The sequence below is a fragment of the Phascolarctos cinereus genome, unplaced genomic scaffold, assembly GCF_003287225.1.
Source record: "Phascolarctos cinereus isolate Bilbo 61053 unplaced genomic scaffold, phaCin_HiC Scaffold_4;HRSCAF=312, whole genome shotgun sequence".
NCBI lineage: Eukaryota > Metazoa > Chordata > Mammalia > Diprotodontia > Phascolarctidae > Phascolarctos > Phascolarctos cinereus.
The window spans coordinates 58,847,849-58,874,763 of record NW_027555847.1 but is presented as its reverse complement, the minus strand read 5'-3'; the positions used below and the strand labels follow the sequence as shown (position 1 = coordinate 58,874,763).

General features: G+C 45.3%; 1 protein-coding gene across 1 annotated transcript; it reads right to left on the bottom strand.

Annotated features, from left to right (window-relative positions):
• Nucleotides 1-2: 2 nt before the first annotated feature.
• Nucleotides 3-26,785, bottom strand: ZXDC (ZXD family zinc finger C). Its single transcript, XM_020981342.2, is given in 11 exon segments — nt 3-2,208; nt 2,951-3,052; nt 7,125-7,294; nt 12,351-12,435; nt 14,965-15,656; nt 19,704-19,874; nt 21,316-21,446; nt 21,963-22,041; nt 22,153-22,305; nt 25,415-25,942; nt 25,945-26,785. Coding segments are annotated over 11 exon segments (3,024 nt in total). The 5' UTR covers nt 26,771-26,785; the 3' UTR covers nt 3-2,121.
• Between the last annotated feature and the right edge of the window lie 130 nt (nt 26,786-26,915).

The window sequence follows — 26,915 nt, the reverse complement described above, 5'->3', positions numbered from 1 at the left end:
CATTAAAAAAAACAAAACAGCTTTATTAATTCATCTGCACTGGGGGTCATGTCCATTGCCAGCAATGAACCTCAAAGCCAAGAAAAATCTGACTACTAGTCAGTATGTGTCCCATGTTAGTGACACACACACACACACACACACACACACACACACACACACACACACACACACACACACACACACATCCCTGTAAGCCACAGTCACAAGCCTCCCAAGAGGGAGCGTCCCTGATGGGGTGGGAAGGAGACTGGGCTGGTAGAGGGAACAGATGGGAACGTTCTCTGACCGCACTGGCATCAGCCGGCGGCCAGGGAGGCAACACGCAATTCCATGAAGAGGAGTGCCCGCAAGGAGGAGGTGAACATGAGGGCACGGCCCTGCTGGAACTGGCTCAGAAGGGGTTTCAGGGAGCACGGACAGCAGGGCAGATTAGGAGTCGCAGTGGTCTGCTGGAATTGCTCCAAAGAGCACAAGTCTAAAAATTCAAGAAATGCAGAGTACGAGTAATCTGTATTCCTTTCAGGTCTGAGAAACAAAACAGCATTTTTACATAAGCATAGACTTCCAAAGGCACAAGAAAAAAAAAAGCATTTCTGAATCACCCTGTGTGAATTCCATAACTGTAAATAACAAATAAATATGTGCAAGGTTATAAACTCATGTCCTTGTATGACATGGCTTTCTTTGTAAAAAATACTATTTATACCTATTATACAAAGCATATTTTTAGACCTCACAACAGGAAGGTATACAAGCCATACTATTATTAAGTCCTATACATAATTTTATAGGCATTCAGGACACACTTCAGAAACCGTCAGGTGACCAACAAATGTAAATGCCCAAAAGCAAAATTTAATTTTTTAAAAGGTAAACTCTATGCCCAATTTTATGTGGGGTATGAAAACCAGGATGGCCAGAAGCCCACCCCCAGGTGCACTTGACGGTCCTGCTTTTTCCTCTTGTTCCAAACAGGCCAATGTGTACTGAAGGGATGTCATGCAGCTGGAAGCCCACACCTCCTCTCACACTAGGGCTGGGGGTGCAGTGGAGCGGCCAGTGCTGCCGCACATTGGAATCTCGCCTCTGGCCCCCCGAGATGCAGATGGCTCTGAGATGAGGTAGGGCGCTGGTGGAGAGAGCGCCCACAGACAGAATCCCAGGTCCTTGGCACCACGACACTGGGGCTCACACCTTCACTTCCTCATGACAGTCTTGGCGGCCTCATGCTGCAGCACAACGGATGCCATGTTGAACACGGGCAGTGCAGCAGAGTGGACAGAGGGGCTGGACTTGGAATCAGGAAGACATAGGTTCGAATGCTGCTATGACACCCTCTGAGCCTCAGTTTCCTCCTCTGTAAATAAAGGGGTTGGCCTAGACAGCCTCTTGGGTCACTCCCAGTTTTAATCCTACATAGTTCAAGTACTTGGAACACGGATGTCCCAAGGGCATCCCTTAATGGGAAGAGCCAACCAACATGTGTGACAAGGACAGCTGGATGGAATGCCTCTCCAATGACTAATCCAAGGATGTAAGGTTTTGTCTCCTCTCTATCATATGACAATCCCCTACAGCTTAACGGATGGGCTTAAGGTGTGCGGGGCGAGGCCTCTTGCTGATGAAGCGTCAGCATCAGCGTATCTTCTTCCCTTCTAGTCTAAGCGCTCAGAGACAGATAGTCTCATATTTACTGATTGACCTAAATCTTTGCCTCCTCTCAAAAGTTGTCATTTTTTAATGCAACAAATGATTTGTGGATCAAGTTCAACAATGGAAAGGCAGATTCACAAACCAAAGTGGTGTAAGTTACTGGATCAAAGTGCTTGCTTTATCATAGCCCTTCTAGTTTGCAAGACAGCTTCATATAACCCAACCCAAGGGACCCTTTCCTAACAGTCCAGGCAGAAGGCAAACAACAGCTACTGATACATCCAAGAGTCCTTTGAAGAAATTCTCTGTGTGGAACCAAAAAACAAGCTGCATTAGCTCCAATATTTTTTCACATTTTTTTTTAAAAATTAAATTAAATTAAGCTCTGGAAACATCTTTTCCATTTTCCATAGCATGATTGCACTCTTTGCATCCCTCCCCACCCCCAAAGCAATATTAATAGTCTCATTCTAGGTCCTGTAAGTTTATTGTGCTTCCTGTGAACTGTGAGTTATCAGAACCAGCATCATCCTCAGTTGAAGTGTGTGGCTCCTATAAAACCAAAACAGAGAGTGAATACCAAAATTAGAAGTGCTGGGAGTTCACCTCAAATGAAATGGGAAGGCTTGGTGAAGCCTGGACACCCCTCCCTAGGCAGCTGCATCATACTCACCACTCTCAGAGACTCTCAGGCCTCCAAGAGCTGACTAGGCATAGCATTTCTTTTGTTTTTACTACTGATAAAATGCAACAGATAACTAATCTGAAGACAGCAAGAAACTGAAATGAGAATTTTGGAGTTAAAGGACTACTTGGAATTTTTAAATGTGAAAAATAAGCATTTGTTAGAAACTGAGTTGTTATACTTCAGGTAATATATCCAAGTTGTTGATCATTTATTTACATTCTGAATTTTCTGTTCCTAGTCCAGCCAATGACTTGGGCAAATTAACCTCTGTTTCTTTTCTCTTAAAAATGGTCACTACTGGTCAAATTAGCTTTCTACATTAGAGTGAGACTATGAAAACTGCAGTGAAGAGCAACTGTACTGCCATTCATAAATATAACTATAACAGAACTCTTAATTTTCTCTACTGGAATGTACCAGTGATTACCAAAAGACACAAAGGACCTATGAAAACAGGCAAGATCCTTTTATCTTTTGAAAAATCATCAAAGCTCCTTGCTATCAGACACTTTAGTTTTACTTAACAGTTAATGCTGGATACTAGTAGTAAATCAGTTATCTTTTAACCTAATTTGGCAATAAGAAGAAAGTTCTAAAAAATCATACCTGAAGTATATGTACTGGTAAATCCACAGTAAGTTGAGAATGTGATGTGGAAGACTGAGAGCTGAGCTGAAATGGTGAGTCTCCATCGCCAGGGGGATCATCCTGAGGAAGAGGTAATCAAAGAAAGTCTTCAAAACTTCACGTACACTTCATCCACTTTAATAATCTCTTTTCCATCTTTTCATGTGTGTCCATGTTTATCACTACCCAACAGTAAGTCAGAAAATGCCGTTCACTTCACAGATGACTCCCACTTGTCCCCTATTCTCACAACTGTGCCTCTGGTCTGCACAAGACCCAAACACTCTCTAACCAGCTGCTCTGCCATGTGTCTGGTTTCTCCAACCCAAGAAGACTGTTGGGTTGTGAGTAGCAGCAGGACAGAGGACAGGACCAGACACCAGTCATAACGGGATGGGCAGCATGAGGTTTCAATCAAACTAGTTATTATGAGAAAAGTTCCCTGTTCCTCGAACTCCAACATCCCAGCATCTCAGCCTAGAATGTACTTAGTCCTCATCTCTACTTCCTAGAATACGTGTTTCCTTCAAGGTTCAACTCAGGGACTCCTTTCTTTCAGGAAGCCTTCCCTGACTTCTCTCACTCAGCTGTTGCTACATTTCTCCCCCGTGGCCCCCCCGCCCCATGTTATCCATAATGACTTATGCTGGGTTCCCTAAATAGAATGTAAGCTCTTTAAAGGTAGTGGCTATTTCTCTACTTTGCATCCCTGGCACCCAGCAAAGTGATCTGAATCTTGAGTGCTTCAAAGTCTGGTGAAACACACCAGTAGGAAAAAATCTCTTAAGGTAAGAGATCCTTCTGCCGGCTCTACATTATTCTCAATCTGGAACAATTTATGCTGTGTCAGCAATGATGTAAAAATGAGCTCTTTGGAAAGATTGAAGACCTCTGCTCAACACGGTGATCCATCAAGATTCCAGAAGATCGATGATGAAGTAAACGTGCAACAGACACATATTTTTGGATGTGGACAATATCAAAATTTGTTTTGCTTGACAATACCTACTTGTAACAAGGGTTTTGTTTTTATTTATCTTTTCAGTTGGAAGGACAGAGAAAAAACAAATGTTTAATAATTGGGGGAAAAAATGTAGTTTAACTTTACCCAATTCCTATACTAACTTCTTCCTGACTTCTCTCTACTAATCTACTTTAAAATTCTTTGAATGAGCTCGTGGTTCCCACTCCCCTCCCCTCTCCCCACATTTACCTCATCATGGCTCGCACACACCTTTATTTTGATGCTCTGGAAGATCTAGGAAGCATTCTTTCCACCACTGCAGACTGTACCCTCTCCATACCTTAGCACTCTATGCAAACTTTGTCCATTTTCCTCAATCTAAGCAGTGAACCAAAGGAATCTCTTTTTCCTTTAGGACCTTGGGGGCACCAATATATCTCAATTCTAGGTGTCCCTAAGTTGTCTCATTCTCATTATACTTTTTTTTTGTCTTGCAGACAAGTCTTCACTGATAACGTTCTTCAGGCTGCTTAACTCCATCACTTATCTTTCCATTATCCTTTGGGTTACCTGTAATTTTAATTCTTCTGACATCAGTGTTCCATGGCTCAAAGCCATATAACATAGAGACAGTCTAACCAATGCTCTTTTGTCATCTACTTGGGGCTTTTCACTATCATAATAATCTTGTATTACTAAGCATAGGGACTTAATACAATTACTACAATGTGACCTGTGAAGAGAAGCATTTGAAGAACATCCCTTCAATGAAAACCCTTTCACCAATCTCCCACATCTGCTCAGGCTATCACTGTGGTCTTCTCTGCACTCTACCCTTGTCTACTTCCACACACTGAATCATTCTCTAGGTCAATGGAAGGCTCTAGGTGACTGCAGGGCCTAGAGTCCTTTCCACTGGCAGAGTGGAATAACAGTCCCAGCTAACACTTGTATTGTACTTTAAGCTTTTTCACAAAGCATTTTGCATAAATCTCTCCAGTTATGGCCTCGGAAGTTCTCTAAACACATCAATTTATTTGTTCAGAGAATTAACCTATCAAGTCAGATTTTAAAGATGGAAGGAACGAGAAGCTGCTGAGGACCAAGCCCACAGTGCAGCAGGTTCTTCTAAGGACAGGAACACGAACATCAGAATGATCCCTCATCGCCTGTCTCTGCTGAGGCTAACAGAAAGGGGAAAGGGGAGCCTTAACCATGCTAGAGGTTTAACTATGCACCAGGTTTAAAGACGAGATGGGGGGATGATAACAGATGACAGTAAGGAGGCTCAACTACTCAACTGTTATTTTGCCACCATTTTCCCCTTCAGAAAGAATGCTCTCTGGGCTGAAAGGGACCAAACAAAACTAATTAACAAGAAGTTAAAACCGAAGATAAGTAAGAAGATTTTATTTCAACATCTACTTGCCCTAAATGAGCAAATTATCAGGCCCAGGGAACCTTTATACTCATAGAATCTCTGAAGTGAAAGGAACGTCAGAAGCCAATCAATCCATGTCCATTTATTGAGAGCTTACGATGTGCCAAGCACTGTGCCAGGCATTGTGAATTCCAAGACAAAAAATAATCCTTACTTTTAATGAGCTTACATTCTATCAGGGACCTTACACTCCACTCCAACCTTCTCTCTACAAGGTACCTGGTAATTGGTCATCTAGTCTTTGACTGAAGACATCAAATGAGGGGGAACTAACTATACTGCCTGGAAAACAATTGTGAACAACCAAGTTATTCTGAGCATTATAAATGCTCAGACTTTCCATTAGACCCAAGGAGTAGTCATTACTAACTCAATGTCAACTTGCAGAAAAGTCTAGTGCAGTGTCCCAGGGATATGTGCTTGACCTCAACATTTTTATCAACAACTTGAATAAAGTCAGGAATAGCTAACATATTAGATAGCAGTCAGGATCCAAAAAGATGCTGACAGGCTGGAATCCTGGCTGAAATACTACGATAACACATAAGGACAGACATACTTCCAATCATTTGAATAAGTACAGTCAGAGGGAGTTATGGTTAGATAACACTCCCTGTCAAAAAGACCCAAGTGAGCATATTGGCCAAGATGACAAAGGATGAGAAGTCAATGCCAGATGGGTTAGAGAACAGTAACAGTGCATTACTACAAAGGTGGTGGAACTTTACATTCTGGAAAGCAAACTGGAATTATGCTAAAATCAATGGCTAAAATATTTGACTCTTTGACCCAGAGATCTCATTGCGAGGTATGTATCCCAAAGAGGTAAAAAACAGGAAGTGTACACACACACACACACACACACACACAAATACCTGCTATAGTCATAGCAACACTTTTTTGGTTGAAACCAAAGGACTAGGAACAAAGTAATTGCCCATCAGTTGAGGAATGACCAAAATCTTATGGCTCATGAATAGTACTGTTATTATTACTGAGTAGTAAGATAGGACTATGAAGAATTGAGAGAAGTATGAGAAGACTTAAATGAAATAATACAGCAAGAAATGAGGCAAAGCCAGAAAAGCCATGGCAGCCTCTAAGAGCATAAGCTGTCTCCCCTCTAGCGCCCAGGACAAGGGGACAATAAATGGCGGTTGAGTTGTCTTTGGCACAGTACATGATAATCACTGACTACTGGCAGCACTAGTATCTTTGATCTCTGCTTTCAAGTCCTTCTGGACTATTTGATACTATCTCATTTCTCTACTCAAAATGTTCAGAAATGTAACAGAGAATTAGAAATTTTTGAAGAGGCAATGGAAAGATGCAGCATATTGTCACTAACAAAAACTTATGCTTCTGGAGATGGTGCAAAAGAAAAAAAGCAAGTTAGCCTGGAAAGAGGACAACTCATGTAGTGACAAAGGAGATCAGTGCTGTACTCAGAATGTCTGTGATTATCCACAGAATGTTAGAGGCTTTGGAAGGAGCCTCTCTCTGGACAGAGTCTCTTGGAGAATTTCTAGGACGTGGGCAATCACTGAACAGAATGAACAGGCATGGATGGGCTGTACTCTGCTCTGGTGGAGCAGGTACACAGAGAAATATCTAGAAGCAGAAAACAGGGCATTTTATCTGATGCTGGTGCTAATTTATTATTTCTTGATGCAACCTAAGTTTGACCTAAACTTCAGATCCCTAACAAACGTCTGGGGCTCGTTTTCCTCTCAATCAGGCACTCTTACCTGCAATAACTGAATCTGAACAAACTGAGCTCCGGTGGCCGGATCTCGCACTGTTAAGCCTCCATTTGGCACTACGATATTCCCACATAATCGACTGCTAGGACTTGTGGAGAAATTAGTGGGACTCACTTTACCACCTTTTAATTTCCTTTGAGTTGATCCTGATGACCCTGAAACAAAGTAGAAAAACCAACAACTTTAGTATGCTTGTGTATCCTTTACTTAAATCAGTTCACTTCCTTCGTATACTCAGAAGAAAAACACTGTAGGATAGCTTTTCCTAGACTTTAAAATGCCCCAAGAAGTCAGTCTAGGTGCCTAAGAAGAAACCTCCAAACGCTTTGATGTTACACTTAGCTTGATTTTTTACTAAGCAGAGCAAAACTGAATGTTTCCTTCCATCTCTAATCCTTGGATAAATTCAGTGATCTCATCAGTGTAGATGCTCATTCCACAAAGGATGCAGTACGTTTGTGAGTCTCTGTGGCAAAACTTCCTCCCGATGGCCAAGCTTCTGGTGACAGTTCTCTGAATCTCCCCACCTCCCTGGGGCTGGAGCCTTCAAGACCCTACAAGGCCTGCCTCCCCCCAGACCTTCAGGTGGTTAGCAGGAATTTCTGCTACTATAGTATGTGCATAAAACTGGGGGAAGCTAAATGTAGAGTTACTAGGGCAACTGAGCATTTGTTTTTTTTCATTCACTGTTTCAAATATTTATCAATAGAGAAAAGGATTAACATACACCCACACTGTTGACAACAAATTTACTATTAAGCTCAACACTGCCAATTTATAAAAAAGTCATTGCATCAGGAAAACTCAACGTTTTGGACACTTATTTCTGGAGAAGGTGGTCAAGTCTCTGAGATTTCACTTTGTATGGGCAACTGCCAGTATGGAAATTCCTTCCACCAATTAAGCTTGACAACCTATTTGCAACTTACAGTTTTATAGAGTTGCTTGAGGCACTGAGGTGTTAAATTACTTGGCTGGGGTCTCACTTGGCTAGTACACATCAGAGGTAGGACTGGAACCCACATCTTCCTGATTCTGAGGCTGGTTCTCTATACTATATATAGCATGATGCCTCTCACATTTACTTTCACTTAAGCAACACAAAAAGTAGAAAGAATTGAACTTAATGATGTGCACTAGATTTTTCAGTTATGCCGCTGGTAAGAAAACAGAACTTTCTGTGTGTCCTTGGGAATATCACCCAGTCTCTAGGGACCTTGGTTCCCTCCCAATAAAATGAACCAAGCAGATGCTATGACTTGTGAGGTCCTTCCCAGCTCTAAGTTCCATGACTATCTTTAAGACTTTATTAAGCAATGCTGCCCCTCGACAGACGTGATGGACTCAGGGCACAGAAGGGGACATGAGCATTGTGGGAATTTGTTTTGCTTGACTATGCACATTTGTCACAAAGGTTTTGCTTTTCTACTTTCCCCCCAATTAGAAGGGGAGGATGAGAGAAAGAAAAAACAGATTCAGTGGAAAAAAAATTAATTAAAAAAATATTTTTATGAAGCACACAATGCTATGTGAATGTTGTTTCTTAAAACCACCAGTAGATGGCATTATTAGAATGTTTCTATGGACAACACTGGTTTCCCATTTAGCCAGGATACAAACCTGAGGATTACTACAAGGCTTAGTTTATTCCTAGTCTGAAGGAGATTAAGTCAGATAAGTGGCCAGGATGGGCTACAGCTTTGTTACTGACAAACTGGCTAAAAACAGACCTGAGATCAGGCTCCTTAAGCCTTATGGCTGGGGATAAATCAGAACAATCCTAACCTTTCCAAGGCATTAAAGACTAAATATGTACAAATCACATTTGCCAAAAGAGCCAAACGCAGAATCTCGCCTCCTTCATTGGGATGTCATTAGGGCTGAGTTATTCTCCATGGTTAGGGACAAACCCAACCATCTTTCACATCAATATACTGTACTATCCCATCAAATGTACATTTAACTTATGACAATTACAACTACACACATAGAGCAATGGCCCCCTGACCCTGTCCAGCACCCAGTGCCATGTCATAGGGATTCTGTGTTCTTAGGGATTTCTGTGCCCTTGGTCTTTAACTCATCTGCAAACACAGAAACATGAACTTCCCACCTAGCCCTGACGTTTAGGTGTGCTTGGACCCCTGGTCACGGCCCTGGAGACAGCAGTATGCCCTGTGGATAATAACACTGGGGGCAACCTCCTGTTATCACAGCCTCATCCACACCCTTTGTGATCCGGCTGGGAAATGCTCAACCCCAAGAGCTGGAAAATCTTTCCCATACTTCAAAGCCCTTGCTTTGCTCTTCATTATTCCCACTGTGGCCACAGGGTTTGGAGAGAGTTATGTGCTATCCAAATAAGTAAGTGATGAGTTTTTAACTCATAAAAAATGGTGAACGCACGAGTGAAGACTGAAAAAGCATTAAACTAATGACTGAAAGGCAAGAACTAGAAATGTGTGCATATTAACAACAATATGTTTCAAGTAAAGACCCTCCGCCTCAATGTTCTGCTCGAGCCTCCTGCAGAAGATGTATAGCCTTCTAATAGGAAGGAATTCCAATTCAAAGCCAATCAAATTTAAGGGATTTTTAAAAGGGTAACTGACCACACGTGATTTTTGCCTTCCACACTGACTTTAGAACCTAATGCTCACGTAAAACGTGACTCTGCTGCATTCTCTTCCCTGAAGGATACAGTGTACAATGTCTTGATGGGCAGCAAGCCAGCTTTGGCTAGGATACAGAGAGAAAGAGAGTGAATGTACAGTGGTAGTGGTGGTGGTGGTAGTAGTAGCAGCAGTACTAGCTGTAGCAATAAGGGAAGCAGTAGTAGCAGTAGTAGTAGTAGCAGCAGCAGCAGCAGCAGCAGCAGCAGCAGCAGCAGCAGCAGCATACCCTGGCGCCAGGCCTGAAGAGGCCGTTGCAGATTTCTGAGTCAGAGCAGAATGATGCCTAAGCAAGGTGAGTCTAACAGTAGCTGGAGTGTAGTCCAGGGGAATCATCAGGTGGGAGACCTGTGAGGACTGTCTGCCATAGGCCAGGCAGTTAGTAATTGAGTCCTCAGAGCACTGGTGGTGGTGGAAGCAGGAGGAAAGACAGTGGGAGGAATTGGGGAATGTACACGCTGCTCTTGGCAGCAGAACAGAGAGGAAGGAGCTACATGCTATCAAGCAGCTCATGTGCCTTCCCTTGACTTTTAAAGTGATGTCCTTCAGAGCAAGGCACTTTTCTTCTCTCTGAATCTTAGTTTCCTCATCTGTAAAATATTGATATGAATTTAACTTGCACAAATGTCTACATAAAGTGCCTATGTGTGCAAAGCACAGTGCATACAGAAATGAAAAAACAGCATTCCCTGTCACAGGGCTCACCATGCATAAATTATGGCACCACCCCCTGGAAGGGCTGTCAAAAGGACCACACAGCAAGAACCAGAGCAGGGAGAGGGCTGAGTTGGGTCTCTCAGGCCCCTCTAAAATAGGAAGGACTAGAACCTCCGTGCTCAGTTCTGCAACAGAGTTCTTCCCCTGAGACATCAGCCTGCCACTAGCATGGCCTCCCTGGGTGAGTGAGCTGAATTAGATGAAAACAAGCCATGGGATGGCAACCTAGCAGCCATATGCTATATGCCAGATGTGTATTTCATCCATGAAATTCAGTGAAGACAACCTCTGCTGTGTCACTGGTTTACCTGTCTGTCTACACAGTTCTGTGGCAAGGGTCATGTCTTGAGAAGGTGTGACTCAGTTGCTGAACAACACCGAAGGACAGCTCTCCCACTACAGAAGGATTCACTGCCATGTCCTGAGCTCTACAGGAATAACAACTGGTGAGATTCACCCTCAACTTTTCAGGGAAGTGACATACACTTCAGCCAAACTCTGAAACAGACGAGAAGGGCCTTTGTAGACTTCACAATAAAACAGGTATACTGATCTAGGCCCTGGACAGTCAACCAGCCATTTCCCCCCAAATAAAGGTATGCTCTCTTAGGGCAAAGCCCATGCTTGGCTCCCATCACCCAGGGCTGGCGCACCTTCCTCCTGTTCAGAGAGGTGTCTCAGCATGAGTGGGGCAAGAACCACAACTCCTGCCTCAATTAGAGGAGGAACTTCCCCATTTGTTGGCCTGGAAGGGTCCCTGCTCCCCAGCACTGGGCTTTGAGAGTGAAAGCTCAAGAAGAGCAGGACAGACAGTGCTTCCTGTCTCCAGCTGCACTGATGGAGCCTCCCATGGCACCAAGGACTCCGAACCTTAACAAGGCTATGAGGCCGGAGAGAGGAGGAAACGTTCTCTCTGCTGCTGCCTACAGCCCAGGAAACCACCCCCATCCCAACAAAAATAAAACACACCTCGGGGATTTCTTCAAACCCAAACTAACCCTGAACATTTTTTAAAACTATTGAACCAGAGCCAACCTAAACACCAAAGTATTCTCTGAACTGCACCCATTCAAACATAAGTACTTGAGAGCAGGCCTGGTCTCACTTTCCTCTCTGAACCCCTGATACCTCAGAGTGTTTTACACATAGTAAAGTGCTTCAAAAGTGTCTTTTCTGTTTATTCCCGGGCCAAATCCTAATTCTGCTTGGTCTCCCCACCCCGAATCTTTCTCCTTCATCCCATCAACAGGGGCCAGGGCTCTACCTCCTGTGCACACAGAGTATGGATACTGCTCCAGCTCCCCCCATATATACAGGTCCAAGGGGCCCCCTCTCCCCACAAAAATACTTTTTACAGAGTTTTATCCACATGCAATATCGTGGAGATGCAGGAAAAGAACGGCTCTATCATAAAGACATTTTGCTTTAAATTCCAAAATCACAGAACAGAATCATTAGAAATTGATCTGTATTTCAGGAGGATGGTTCCTCCTACCAAAGGATTCACAGGAAAGTCTCTCTGAATACTGAGCTTCACTAGTGCTGTAGGGTGACATGATTTACCCTCAATTTTTCAGGAAAGAGAAATAAACCTACACTGAATTCTGAAGGAAATGTTAAACATTTTGCCGATTTTGAAAAAGACATTCTACCATAATATAGGATTTGGACAGATTTCAAAAGGAGATCTAACTATTGTAAAAGCCATTTTACTCCACATAGGTGGCTGCAAAATGATCCACTATCCACTGAGAGGAGACTTTGGTCTATAAGTCCCACTGGAGTTCACGGGGCCAGCGGTTGGGGGCCATGCCCTTCTCACCTGTGCTGCTTCCCGGCCCTTTCTCTTTTTTTTTCTTGACTAGCTGAATGGCTCGATAATCAGTTCTTGCTGAGCCCCCACTTTCCTGAGACCAAAGAAAAGTTTGTCAGTCACTCGATCTAAACAACAAAGGAATGAAAAAAAGCAAGGGTAGCAAAGCATAAGTTATGGAACTTTTTTGTTACTCAAATAAAATTAAACATCCCAATCTTTTTACAAAAATAATGCCAAGACTCCAAATGAAAGCCCCAAATCTCACATTAGCACACAAGAAACCCAAATTCATATCAGACTACATCTGCATATAAATGGGATTGCAGAACACCTCAATTAACCAGCTCTGTCAGGGAAAGAGGATCCATGCATACATGGATTTTACCCCCTTTAAATGGGATGATCATTTCATTTAACCACAGGGAGAGAGACAGGGATTGGACTTTTCATTTTATGTTAAAGGGAACTCCCAGGTGGGGAAACTCCCTCTTACCAAAGCACAAACCTTGTAACTTTAGAGGCCAAGATCTGTCCAGAGTCCTGACAAGCGAAGTCCCTAGGCCTTCTTGGGCTTGAGGTGGGCAGAATGGAAATCTAAACCACAGCTCACATCTGTGTGTCTGCTTAAAGAAAAGATACTGCAGACACTTAGGGTCTTCCTAGTGACCAGGTCATCCCTAGGAACCTCCCTGACTAGACTGTGCTGTAGGTTAAAAAGAACCCTGAGCCATGAAGCCAGGTTGGAATGTCTGCCCAAACTAAAATGGCTTATGAGTTCTATAGCTTTTTGTGGTTTTTCAATCTCTTCCTTTGTTGTCAGCTGTTACTGCTCCCAAGTTACACAAGGTCCACTACCTCTTCTTCTTTGTTGATTCTAATTCATCTGCTCTGATTGAGAAACCCAAATGACAAAGTTTGTCAGAAATGTGTTTAAAATAAAAGTTAACTGGAGGGCAATGGGAAGAGCTCTGCTGTCAGCAAAGAGGAGAGCATAACTGTGCAGCACACAGTAAAAGATACAGAAACGTCAGCTATTATTACTGTTACAAGCTGCCTGCTGGTGTTTTAAAAAGTATCTCCTAGTTCTCAGCCCCAATCAACAGGTGAAGCTGCCAGACCTCTGGAAAAGACCTCATTATAATGCTGTGTTAATTAAATGATGAGACAAACAACTGAAAATTTCTCATTCCATTTCTCCACTCCCTTCATTAGACAATATTGTTTAAAGCAGGAAGCAATCTTAGACACCACCCAGCCCAATCCTTCATTTGAGACAGGACAAAAAATGAGACCCATGTCCCACAGGTACTGAGTGGCAAAAACGACACTCAAACCCAGGTCCTGTGGCCAGTCGAGTCCTGAGCAGAAGCCAGGAGGCAAAGTGAGTCTGGGCAGAATAAGTGGAAGGCCAACTCTGCTCAACTCCCTGGCCATCACCAGAGGCAGGAAAAGTGCTCTGGGGGACAATGAGAAATCAACCTGAAGCAGCAGGACTTTCTGTCAAGACTTCCTCACCCCTCAGAAACACCCACAATGAACTGCTCAGGGCCTCAGTTTCCCTCCCTGGGCACAGCTACTGCCAAAGATCTTGGGGCACATAGGTCCCTTTCCAAGGTGGGGGCAGACTTAGCATGACTATCAGACCCTTAGTCTATAGCTGTCAGAGTGAACAACAGCTGTGTACTCTTCCCAATTCAGATGGTTAGGATGTTAAATGCCTCCAAAAATATTTGGTTATTTGGGGGGGGGGCAAGAATCTGTTTGGAATAAACCAAGTCTTAAAGAAGGTTAAATATTTCTAAAATGTTTCATGAATACTCAAAAGCACACGCACAATATTGTGTGTTCCCTTATATTTTCTCATTATATTCCTTCATATCCAATTTAAGATTAAGTTAGTAATTTGGCTTTTTAAAATTATTCACACATGGTAGTTTCCCCCTTTAAGGGAGGGCCTCTTAACCTAGTGTGAGGGAACTTGTTTTATCTTGAACATATAATTAGATAAACCAATAGATTTGATTTTTTTCATAAAGTTATGGGTTTTTTTATACATTTTAGCGAGAAAGGGGTCCCTGGCCTCTGCCAACCTGCTGTCTGTTGCCCAAGGGGTCCCTGGCACAAATGAGGTGAAGACCCCTCCCTTAAGGGCTTTTCAGAAAGACAGAACGCTGTCAAGTACAAAATAAGTATTTGTGGAGGTGAAATTGAGAAAAGCCCATCAATCATCTTCTCCCATCACTGAAAACTGAAGGTTTCTTTAGTAAGGAAAGAAAAAAAGGATGAGAAGTCGGAGGTATGAAAGGACTTGGAAGAGGCTGCCTGCTGCCTGGTCCAGCCCCTCCACTTGACAGATGGAGAATCCGAAACTTGGGTTCAAGGGATTTGTCTGAGGTCACACAGCTCACGGGAGTCAAGTGTTCTGCAAACCTTCAAGTGCTACATAAATAGTCACTGATTGGTTATTTATCATTATTAGGACAACCTAGGGCTCCTGACTCCCAGCTCTATGCTCTTTCCAGGACATCACGTGCTTAGATAAATCAACAAGAATCAAACTTAAGCCAAAAAGCATCATCAAAACTGGATACAGCTACAGCTATTCCCAATTACTACCTACCAAAAATGAGCTCCCAGGCACTGCGTGGAGATCCATTTCTTTTTGAGCACTGTAGCTTGCTGCTGGGTTGGAGAATACAAACTGAGTCACGACTTTGCTTCCTTCCTGCTGTCCACCAACATCTGAGCCAGGAAGTAAGTCCTGCTCAGTTTTGGGTGGCGTGAGGAGTCCAGGAACATTGCTCCCAGTGAGGCTGCTGGACGGAGTCAGTGTGGCTGGCTCTATTGTTAAGTTATTGCTAGATGTCAGAGCAGGAAGATCTTGACCGGAGTTCTTCACAGACAGAGATGCCAGAGACCCCAGTGCTTCTGCATTTACAGTCTGGACGTCATCCAAATTTAAAGTGCTTTGTTGTAAAACTGTGGCGGTCGTACCCAGCAACAGAGAGCTATCAAGACTGTGAGGCATGTCACTGCTGGCCACCAATATCAATGGGTCCACAGCCTGCCCCAAGGAGTTATTATTATTATTAACAGAAAGGTTCCCCCCAAGAGTTGAGCTCACAGAAGCAACATCTATTGTCAAAATTCCAGAGTTTACTAATGCCATGTCTGTTGTAATTGCAGAATTGTTACTAGATACGTTAGAGAAGAGAGACACGAGGTCTATGTTGCTAAGATCGCTCTGTGCTGGGCTGGTAAGTTCACTGCTGGGTGTAAGAAAACTTGTAGCTTCAAGCTGGCTTAAAAGGTCTAAAAAGCAATGAAACAGCCATATGATTATTCTAAGTAAGATACTCCATTATCCTAATGAAATTAACATATAATCTTCATTCATTTCCAGCTATTATTTCCATAGAAACCTTCTGAAACTCATACTTACAGTTTGCTTACACTTTTGTGATCATACGTTGATATGTAACCTATATGTAAGGAAGTAATGGCTAACATTTATATAGTGCTTCAAGGTTTGGAAAATACTTTTACATAAATTTTATGCCCAAGAAGAGTTCTTAAATGATCTGTGACACTCACCCCCCACTGCCTATGTGGGTATTTTGAAAAGGAAAAAAAAATACATTGATTATATATATATTTTTCCTTTTCAAAATACCCCATTTTGGGGGTATTTTGCCCATATGCAGATGAATAGTGATGCAACCTGGCAGCAGTGCCATTCCAACATCAGAATGATCGCTCCGCCATGGGGATTCAATTCAGACCTAAATGGGGCACTGGGTCTGCTCTGACATTTACCTGAAACCCTCAAAGAAGAGACCTCACCAGGCCCAACCTTTGTGGTCCCGGCCTGAAACTGAACCACGCTTGTTCTTACACTGGCTACTGCCACCAGTCTAGTAATGCTCTCAACTCCCTGAACTACTTTCACCTGCCTCCTTATTGATCTACCAATCTCCAGGCTCACTCCCACACCTTTCTATTTAAACCTTTGAAGCTGCCAGAGTCTAATCTATGCCAAATATCTTGTATGGCTAACCCATGCCTACTGAAGAGAATCCCACGCTAGCTATGGCCATTCGCAGCTGGCCCCAGCCCCCATTTCTGGCTGTATCGCTGACTGACTCTCCTTTCATGCCTCTTGTACTTCTGGCTTTCCCACCTCTGTTACTATACTTGGCTTAATGAGAAACCAACATTGCCCTATGTGACTACGCCCTCCTCTTGTTCACCTCTTCCTGTTTTTCGCCCCTTCTGCACCTGTTCTTCACCTACATTAAGACCGCCATGCCGTCCTCCTTTCAGTATTTCCTCAGATTTCACTTCTGGCCCTCTACAATCTCAACCCAACAGTTGGCTATTGCAGTCCTACTCTGGCCTCTGCTCACTGCTTACTCCCACTACCCCCACCTCTCTGGTCTTACTCATGGGTCACTAAATGAAGCCCCACAACTGGCTGGGCCACATTACAATGTCTTGTTATCCAACCTCAACCAGGCCCTCAATTCAGCAAAGCAGTCCTCTCACTCCTCCCTATGGAGTACCCAACCCACTTCCCAAATAAGTTATTCTAAAACTTCACTCCCCTCAGGTCCTTCACATTCTTTCTCTCCAACTGAAAAAGCAGAAAACCATTCACTATAAGCTCCCTTTCCCCACCTTCTCTTCATCATTTCTCACTCTCTTCTCCTTTCCACCAGTCTCTGAAAAAGAGAAAAAAACCCTTGTTCTTCCCAAGGCCAACCCTTCTATGTGCTCATTTGATCCTAGCCCCCACTCTTCTCCAGGAGTGTTCATTCATGGTCAGCTCCCCTCTCCAATCTACAGCTTCCCTACTGCTTTGAAACATTCCCAGGCCAACCCTATCCTTCAAAAAAACCTTTCACTTTTCCATCCTCTCAAAGTAATCACTTATATCTCTCCTTCCTTTCTCAGTCAAACCCTGTGTAAGTCTACAGGCACAACGTCTAATTCCTCTCCTCTTAATCACTCCTCAACCTTATGCAATTGGACTTCCAGACCTCACTATTCAACAGAAACTGCTCTCTCCAAAGGTGCCAAACCTGAGAAGTCTTTCATCAATCCTAATCCTCCTCAACCCATCCACTGCATTCGACAATGCTGACCACCCTTTACTCCTCAGATGTTCTCTCCTCTTCGAGGGTTGTTTTTTTTTTTAAAAACACCACTCCTTCTGGGTTTACCTTCTACCGCTCCTTTTCAATTTCCTTTGCTGACTCACGAGAAGTTTAAGATTGAGTGTATCATTTTCTTACTGAACCTATTTACAGGTAATTGATTTTGTTCAGTAACTGCTTAAGTCATGGTTCTTTGTCTCTTTGTTCAGAGTTCAGCTGGCCTGTGATGGGTTAAGTTTAAAAATCCTGTAGTCTGAGTAGAGTACTCAGCCCAGGTCAGGCCTTATTTGAATGTTTGGGCCCAGTTTTGGGTGCCACACTCAGACAGTTCTGTTCCTGCAGATTAAGACTACGTTAACTTTTTTGATTTATAACAGCTTATAGTCCATTAAATGCCCAAGATCTTTATCATGAATTTCTTTCTTGCTTTATGTCATCTGCTGTCTATTCTTTACCCAAGTCACAAAGAAAAATCTGGGAAGAGAATAAAGGACTTTGAAAAGAATGCCCTGGGTCAGGGGTGGAGAACCTGCAGCCCTGGAGGCCACATGTGGCCCTCTAGGTCCTCAAGTGCAGCCCTCTGACTGAATCCAAACCTCACAGAACAAATCCATTTATTCTGTGTTTTATTCTGAGAAGTTTGGATTCAGTCAAGGGCTGCACTTGAGAACCTGAGGGCCACATATGGCTTTGAGGCAGCAGGGGTCTGGCCTGTGCATTCTACATATATTTTCTATCAGAACAGACACAGACCTATAAATCATTATTCTTTCAAGCCAATTGGTTAAGCATTTCTGAGCTCAATTAACAATTCACAGCTTATCCACAAAGGTAACACTAGAAAAGGGAGGCAACTTTGAATCCAGAGTTTGACCCAGGGCAAACCACTTAAACCTCTCATTGCCACAGGCTAAGGCAAAAGTCCTCCGGTCAGGAGTTCCCTTGACCAGCACTTTTTAAACTGTGGGTACCAGCCCCATATCGAATAACTGATTTGGGGGGTTGGGGGGGAGAGGCTGTTGGCAGAAAAATTTGGCAATAGTAAAAAGTTTCTGAACACTTCGCAAACCTTAAAGCACTACATAAAAGGTACCCTTATTTCTAACTAACCGAAGCATTTCTGGCAGAGCCCAAGCCAACACTTCTGGCAAGAATCCCCCTCAAAACACACTGGCTCTTTCATGCAGTTCCTCTGCCTATCTTAAAGGCCTATGAACAACTGCTTAAAAAGGAGTGGACTTGGTCTGCTTTTCATTCTGTGGCTGTCCTGGTGCAGCAACCCCCCCCCCCTCCAAGTAGGGGCTGTCAGATGAGAGGAAGACAATTAGTTTTAAAGGTATATTATAACCAACAATCTGTTTCTGTTATTATCAGAAGAATTGAAAGAACACTGAAAAAAGGGAAGTATCTCACCTTGACAACCTCTCCCCACTTTCCCATTGGGAGGATACCCTCTCTTCTAACTTCCTCGATGAAATCATTGGAAGGAAAGCAGGTTTTTAAGTAATAAATAATCTTTTATGTTATGACTTTTGTATATAAATTAAATCCCCAATTTACATAACCAATATTTACAAAAGAGCAAAGTATAGCTAAGTTAGACAGTTATCTATTCCCAGCAGTATGTACTGATTGCTGATAGAGACTTTTTCAGTTTTCACCAGCTTTTGCATTTCAGAGTAAACAAGAATTGTTTTCGTTAACCAGTTATACTTAATACAAGCAATTCCTAAAATTAGGGCCAGACCTTTCATATTCTAAAGAGAGTAGCTATCCTCATCCCCATCTCTATCACCTCCACTCCAGAAAATGTAAATTATGTGCAAGTGATCACTTGATTATTTGTAATTGGCCCACAAAGTTATTTTATCTAGCTGGCAAAGAGACTGCCTATTCCTCCTTTCCAGATTCCTAGAGACAGACTGATGGAGTAGGGAGTCGGGTAGATATGGACTTTCACTTGTTGAAGCCAACATACTCAGCACACCCCAGCTTTCTTCCTATCTCTCTGTGTTACCTTGTTTCCACTCTACCCAGCCCTAGTCTGGCCTGGATAGCTCATTGGAGAACCTAGTTATTTCTGAAACGGCTTTTCAATTGCACAGGGATCTTGACCCAAAGGACCCACCACTCCAGGCTGGAGGTCTTCATGCTTCTGAACACGGCCACCCTGTCAGAGGTGGAGGTGAAAGAATGACGGTACCTGAACTAAAGTGATGCTGTTTGGCCATGTGAGACTTCATGCTGTGCTTGGACGTGAACAGCTTACTGCAGCTGGACACCGGGCAGCGACTTCTCAGAGCGTCCACATCCTGAAGGTGCTTCTTTGAGTGGATGTACAGACTGCTTCGTGCAGAGAAGCGAGCACAGCAACCTGGAACGGAAGCCAGTCAACCAACACTTAGCAAGTGGCTATGCTGGAGAATGAAGAGCATCAGACTCCAGGGACACAGAGACGAAACTAAACAGGTTCTGCCCTCAAGAAGCTTACCATTCACGGAGGGGACAGAACACCTATGTCTGTGTGTTCTCTCTCTCTCTATCACTCACACACTCTCACACACACACACACACACACACACACAGAGTAGATGGCTGCCACTGAGACCAGAGACCATCCCCTGTACCAATTGCCTCACATGGCCCACTACATGGAAGCCAGCTTCAGTCATGCTCAATCTCCTCCCTAGCCATCCGGACATCTTCCTTGGCCCTCCTACTCTTTCCAATTCTGGATCCATAATCAAATCAACACTGTCAATGCTGCTGGAAAAGGTGTGTTAATCTATTCCCTTCAAGTTCCACTCACCAACCCTGTAACCTCACATACAAAAATACCCTTCCCTGTCCACCCCTCCCTTATATGTATTATCTCTTCTTATTACAGAGTAAGCTCCATGAGGGCAGGAGGGCCGCTCCAAAGAAGAGCTGGCTTTGAAGGAAGATAAGGATTTTATGGGGGAACTAAGGAAGGAGAGTAGGCATGGTTTGTGCAAGTTCCAAGAGTAGCTCTTGTCCAGCCTGGTTAGACCCTAGTCTGTAAAAGGCAGTAATGCCAGGCAGGGCTGAAAGGCAGGCCGACACTGTACTGTGGGGGCCTTTACATGCTGAGCTGAGGAACTTGTAATTTGTCATGGAAACAATATGGAGATAGGCGCTTATCATTTCTCCTGCTAAAGACCCTTAAGTGGTCATCCATTTCAAATTCCTGTTTGGCATTTAATGCCCTTCAAAATCTGGCTCTATGCTCATGTTCCAGACTTACTCCCCATTCCTTCAAACTGACCTCCAGGAGATTCCATCTCGGTGCTTTTGTGCACATGGGCCAATTCTACTGGCCACAATGCTCTCTCTCTTCCCCTCAGCTTCTTGGAATCCTCCTTGGAATCCAAAACTCAGCTTCAGTGACACCTGTAGTCGGGTCTCACACTGCCCACCTGCCACAATAACTTTGCATTTACTTTGTATATGCCCAATCCTACAGGGCAGGAAATGTTTCATTTTTGTTTCTGTAGTTGAAGGGCCTAGTGCAATGCCCTGCATGGAGGAGGAGGTACTTTCAACAATGCTTGGTGAATCAAATGTTAATCACTGCCAATAAAAACTGTTTAATACAAATTCTAGCTCAAATATAACTTTTTGATGGAAAGGCACAATTAAGGAAAGTACAGTACTCATTAAACATTTTCCAAATTCATACAACTAAAATGACCTTTTAAAGCAAATGACTGTCTAAGAACTAAAGGTATTAATTATACAAGTCTCATGCAGCACTTAGATTAGAAAAAAAGATAAAAATAAAAAGTAAATTCTACCTTCCACTGGACACTCGAATGGCTTTGTGCCCAAGTGGGTCACACTATGGCCTTTCAAATGTTCTGCTCTTGTAAATGATTTACCACAGCCTTCTACTGGACATGTAAACCTTCGGTCATCTTCATGTTTCCTACCCAAAAGAGGTATTGGAGAGAAGACTGATTTTAGTAACTGAGCCCCAAACCTTATCCTAACTAATTCAATTTGCTAATCACATATTTCTTTTTAAACAAATTATTTGCCTTCAAACAATCACAGCACATTGTGGTTAATATCATTGCAGGGAAGGAGGGGAAAGAAGAGAAAGTACATGCTTGTTTAACTGGAAAAATAAATGATACTCCCACATCAGTTTACCTAAGTAGGCCTGAGATTCAGCTATACTCTCACTAGAAAATTCAGCCTAATTAATCAAGCCAGTGTTGTAATGAGTCTCTTTAGGAAAGTAAGTAGTGCTTAAATCCAAGAGTAGGTGGATAGCTACTTCCCAGACTGGTTCACTACACTCTTCTCAGTTTTAAAAAGAAGAAGACTAGACAAAGAGACCACTCTGCAAGTGGCCAGGTCCAGGAGATCCAAATCTTAGCTCATCACACATGTCAGCCCTATTCAGAGTTCTGAACATACTCTAAAGCATCCGAATTACCTTTTGTGCCGCAGAAGCTTAGACATGCTGGTGAAGGACCAGCCACAACCATCTGAATCACAGATGAAAGGCCTTTCACCTGAAAGAAAAGTCACAAGCTGGAATTACAAATAGCTCCTCTCCAAAACACCAACACGCTACTGCTCTCACGTTCTGGGAGGGGCACATTGGGAGCGCCTGAAACACAAACCTGTATGACTCCTCAGATGGATCTTCAGGCGACAGGCTTTATCATACTGCTTGTTGCATCCAGGAAAGGAGCAGGAAAACAGTTCTTGTTCTCGGAAGTGGGCTCGATTATGCGAAAATAAAGCACTTACTGTGATAAACGTCTTCTCACAACCTAAAGAGAAAAAGAAGCAAAGCAGATTAATAACACCATCCTCCAACTCAGCCTCCCACACACAAAGGTCAAAATCTACATCTCATACCTGTTCACAAACAAACAAACAAAAAACCAACACCTCCCCCCCCAAAAAAAAAACCCCTTATTTATATGCAACCATCTTTAGTATGAACACTGACCTGGCAATCCAGAGCCCTGGGTTCTAGCCTAAGGTCTGCCATTAACTAGTTAATCGTGTGATGCTGGGAAAGTCACTTTCTTTTCTATCCCTCTACTTACTGATCTGTAAAATGGAACTAAACAAACTAATGATAACAGGAAGCAGGCAAAGTGTGACAGAAAACCTGTGAGGTATGTAGCACAGATTTCATGTCCATTTTACAAAGGAGTTAAGTGAGACAGAGGTCACCTAGGAAGTGCCAAAGCATCTCCATGCCCTGGAGACTGGCAGCCATTTATGGCTGTGCGATCTGTCTTGGCCCACCCCAGGCAGGGAAGACTTTCTTTTGGGATCTTAAGGGATCGGTCATTATCCTAAATCAATGGAGCAGAGGGGTGAGGGATAAAAATTTCAACCCTAGAAGTAGCCACAATAATGTTGTGGGTTTTGTGAAATGCAGGGTACACTAATAAATGTAAGCTGCACACAAATAATATACTTGTAACCCTCACAAATGTGGATGCCTGAGTTCAGCTGATGCTACCTGAAATCACTAAAAGAATGACCTTGTTCACTTTAAGTGTCTATGTACTTTCTTCATCTATAAATGGCGATATTGCCATCTGCTCCATAAGGTAATAGATTGAAAATAACCACACCAAGAAAGGCACGATTACAGAGATGGCTGAGACTCCTCAGTGATCCACTAATGTGGATGTTCAAATTATGCTTCTCTAATATGAAGAATTCACATATTTTCAGTGGCCAGAGTCAAAGTTTATACACCCTTTAAAATACTTAGGCTTGGATTCTCTAACATTACAAATGATTTCTCTTTCTACTTAAAAATGTAGTTGTTATCCACTCACTGTACTATAGCCTGGGGGGGGGGATTTCAGATAATCCAGGTGCTAAGGGTTCTGTCAAATCTGCTCAGTATCACTTTTGAGCTTTTGATTCCATCTTTGTATGGCCTGGTTAGTTTTGATGAGAGGCAGCTTGGTACACTGGACAGAGACTGGCTGGCCTAGCACTGGAGAAAATCAGTTCAAATCTCACAAAGTATGTGACCATAGAGAACTCATTTAGCCTCAGAGGTTGAGTGTCCTCCTCATCTGTAAGATGAGACTAGAACCTGTACTTCCTAAGGATATCATCTCAAACAAATGAACCAATCCTTAGAGTACTCTGTGGGGGTTGGTTATTAGTATGATTTGGCTTTGGGGGACAACTCTGACCCACCTTTCCACCCCTAGGTTGGAAATCACTGGTCCCAAAACTCAGCTGGAGAATATGGATGGATCAACAAATACATGAATAGTACTGTCACATATGAAAGACTAGAGCAGGAAAGAACCTCAGATAGTGATTTTACAAATGAGGGAACAAAGGCAAAGGGAAGGTAAGTAATTTAGCAGACACAGGATTAGAATACAGATCCTGACTCTAAATTTAAGCTCTCTCTACTACACAGCTTGGGCTTGCCCATGTGTCTGTCTGTCTGTCTGTCTCTCTCTCTCTCTCTCTCTCTCTCTCTCTCTCTCTATATATATATATATATATATGAGATATGAACTGTACCTGTAATTTCGGGCACTCCTAGAGGAAAAAAATTCTGTCTGCCAATGAAGGGCAGCCTAGAACACTCAGCTTGGCCCTGAGTCACACAAATGATATGGGCCAGGTGGGACCAGAAGCCAGGCCTTCCCTGCTCCACGGCAAGCACTATAGCCACCCCCTGCACCCTGATGCCTCTCCTAATGGCTCACATGGATACTGCACCTCAGCACGTATAAAGCCCTTCCCCACTACTCAGAAGGTATTAGTCCCTCTTTAAAGATGAAACAGAGGCTCAGGGACATGAAATGACCTGTCCAATGCTGGTGAGGGGCCGAGAAGGCAAATCTCCAAGTTCAACATACAAAATGGTTTGTGGAACTCCCTATTAAGTCCTCAGATGCCAACACTCATTGGCAAACCTAACTGGGAAAGCTGAGGTCATGGTACTTTAGAAACGGCCTCACATATAGCAGATGATGGTGAGAATTTGCTTTTCAGTTTTTGTTGTTGTAGGCATTTAATGGGGGGGGAGTAGAAAGAGAAATTATAAATTCATGTAAAAAGTTTTGAAAGAAAAAAAATTTTTAATGGCCTCCAACATTTTCACAGAGTTGATGTAAATCTAATGCAGGAGCTCCCCTAATATTTCTGCAATCAATGCAGCTTCCAAAAAGACACACTATGATTTTTCTGCAAATATCCTTCAGCTTCTTGAAGAAAAGCTGATCTTCTAAACCCACTACACAGTGTGTGGGAATACTCCATACAACTCTGGTCTAACTGCTAACTCTTATTCAAAAATGGGAAGGATCCCAATAATCTCCAGGCATGTCCTTCCTCATTCATTGTAAGCTTTCCTAAGATGTTGTCCTGCACTCATTGGAGCATTTCACAATTTAAGGGTGCCCCGAGGTTTGCCAGAACAACATCAGGTAAAATTCTATCAGAAGCCGAGGCCTTCCAAGGTGTCTGGGCATCGAAAATGTTGGAGTGGACTCCAAGAGCCCGGCTCTAGAACGAGCTCAGCCACCACGTGTGACCTCAGGAAGCCTCCAGCCCCTCTCTGGTCTAGATGACCCTTGACTGGAGAGACTGGGACTGAGGGACTGGCACCTTCCCTGCAACTGACTCTTCAAATCCTGCCCCTTCGCAAGGGACATCGGGGGCGCTTCCCACCGGCTCTTTACCGCCCCAAACAGCCGCCACCGGACACACACAACATACGGAGCCGGGGGCTGGAGGCGCTGACCTCTCCCTCGATTCCCGGGGCCCGGCGCTGACCCCGCACCCCCCCCCCGGGCCCGGAGCTGACCTCTCCCCCTCTCCCCGGGGGGCCGGCGCTGACCGCCCTCCCCACCCTCCCCGGGGCCGGGCCGGGGTCATTACCGGGGAACTCGCACTTGTAGGGCCTCTCGGGCTCGAAGTGGCTGCGCTGGTGCGCGGCGAGCTTGGCGTGCGTGGGGAAGCGTTCGGCGCACACCTCGCACTTGAACGTGTTCTCCTGCTCGTGGCCCTTCATGTGCGCCTTGAGGTTGTAGACCGTGGTGAACCTCTTGCCGCAGCCGCCCGCGGGGCAGCTGAAGGGCCGCAGCTTGTCGTGCGACTGTAGGTGCCGCTTGAGCTTGTAGGACGTGGTGAAGGACCAGCCGCAGCCATCCAGCGGGCACTTGAAGGGCCGCTGGCCCTGCGTGCTGCTGTGAGACAGCAGGTGCAGCTTCAGCTGGTGCTTCTTGGGGAAGGTCTGCGGGCAGTCGGGCTCGGGGCAGTGGTAGACCAGCACGACGCCCGGGCCGCCGCCGCCCACGCCGCCGCTCTCGGCTCCCAGGGGCAGCAGTGGCGGTGGAGGCGGAGGCGGAGGCGGCGGTGGAGGCAGCGGCTGCTGCGCGGGGCCCTTGGCCGCAGGCTCGGCCAGCAGAAGCTGGCCACGGGGTCGGCCAGGCCTAGGTCGGCCGGGCAGAGCGCGGGGCCGGCGGCGCCCGGGGGCTGCGGAGGCGGCGGCGGCTCCTCGGGCGGCGGGCCTAGGGGCTGCGGGCCACTCTTGGCCACGCCGGGCTCCGCGCCCAGGGGCGCCGCCAGCGTCAGGAAGCCGTTCTCAATGCGCACGATGAGGTTCTGGTTGTTGATGGTGATGGTGCCCGAGAAGGCGGCGGCCGGGCCGGCCGGGGGCTGCTCGCGGGGCCGGGCGGGCGCGCGGGGGGCCGGGCTCGCGCCGCCCCTGGCCTCGTCGCCGCCGCCCTCTTCCTTGAGCGCGGCCGCCGCCGCCTGCCCGGGCCTGGGCTTGGCGGCCCCGGCGCCGGCCTCCGCCTCGGCTCCCCGCCCCAGGTTGAACACCACCAGGAAGGAGTCGCTGCCGCCGCCGCCGCCGGCCTCGGGCGCCAGGAGCGGTGGCTGCGGGGAGGAGGCCGAGGGGGCCGCGTCGCCCGCCGGGCCGGGCAGCGGCGGCGGCGGCTTTTCATCCAGCAGCAGCAGCGGGAGGCTCAGGTCAGCTGCGGCGGAGGTGGCCTCGGCCTCCCCCGGCAGCGGCGGCTTCTGTCGCCGCAGGAGCGGCCCGCCATCTTCGGGGCCCCGGAGGAGCAGGCGGCGCCGCGCGGGAGCCGAGGAAGCCGGCGGGCCGGGCCCTCCGCAGGCTCGGGAGGCCGCGGGCGGCGGCGGCAGCCGGGGACAAGCGGCGCCGCCGCGGCCGCCGCCGCCATGTTGGTTCCCGCGCGGGGTCTGGGCCGCGAGCAGCCCCTGGATTTCCATCTTGGGTGCCCCTGTAGCAGCGGCTGAAACAGGAGACGCGGGAGGAGGCGCGACCCCGCCCTGCGCGCCGCCGCCGCGGCCCCAGCACCGAGCGCGCCCCCGACGGGCTGCTGGGCCGGCGAGCGGCAAAACCCGGAGCGGAGTA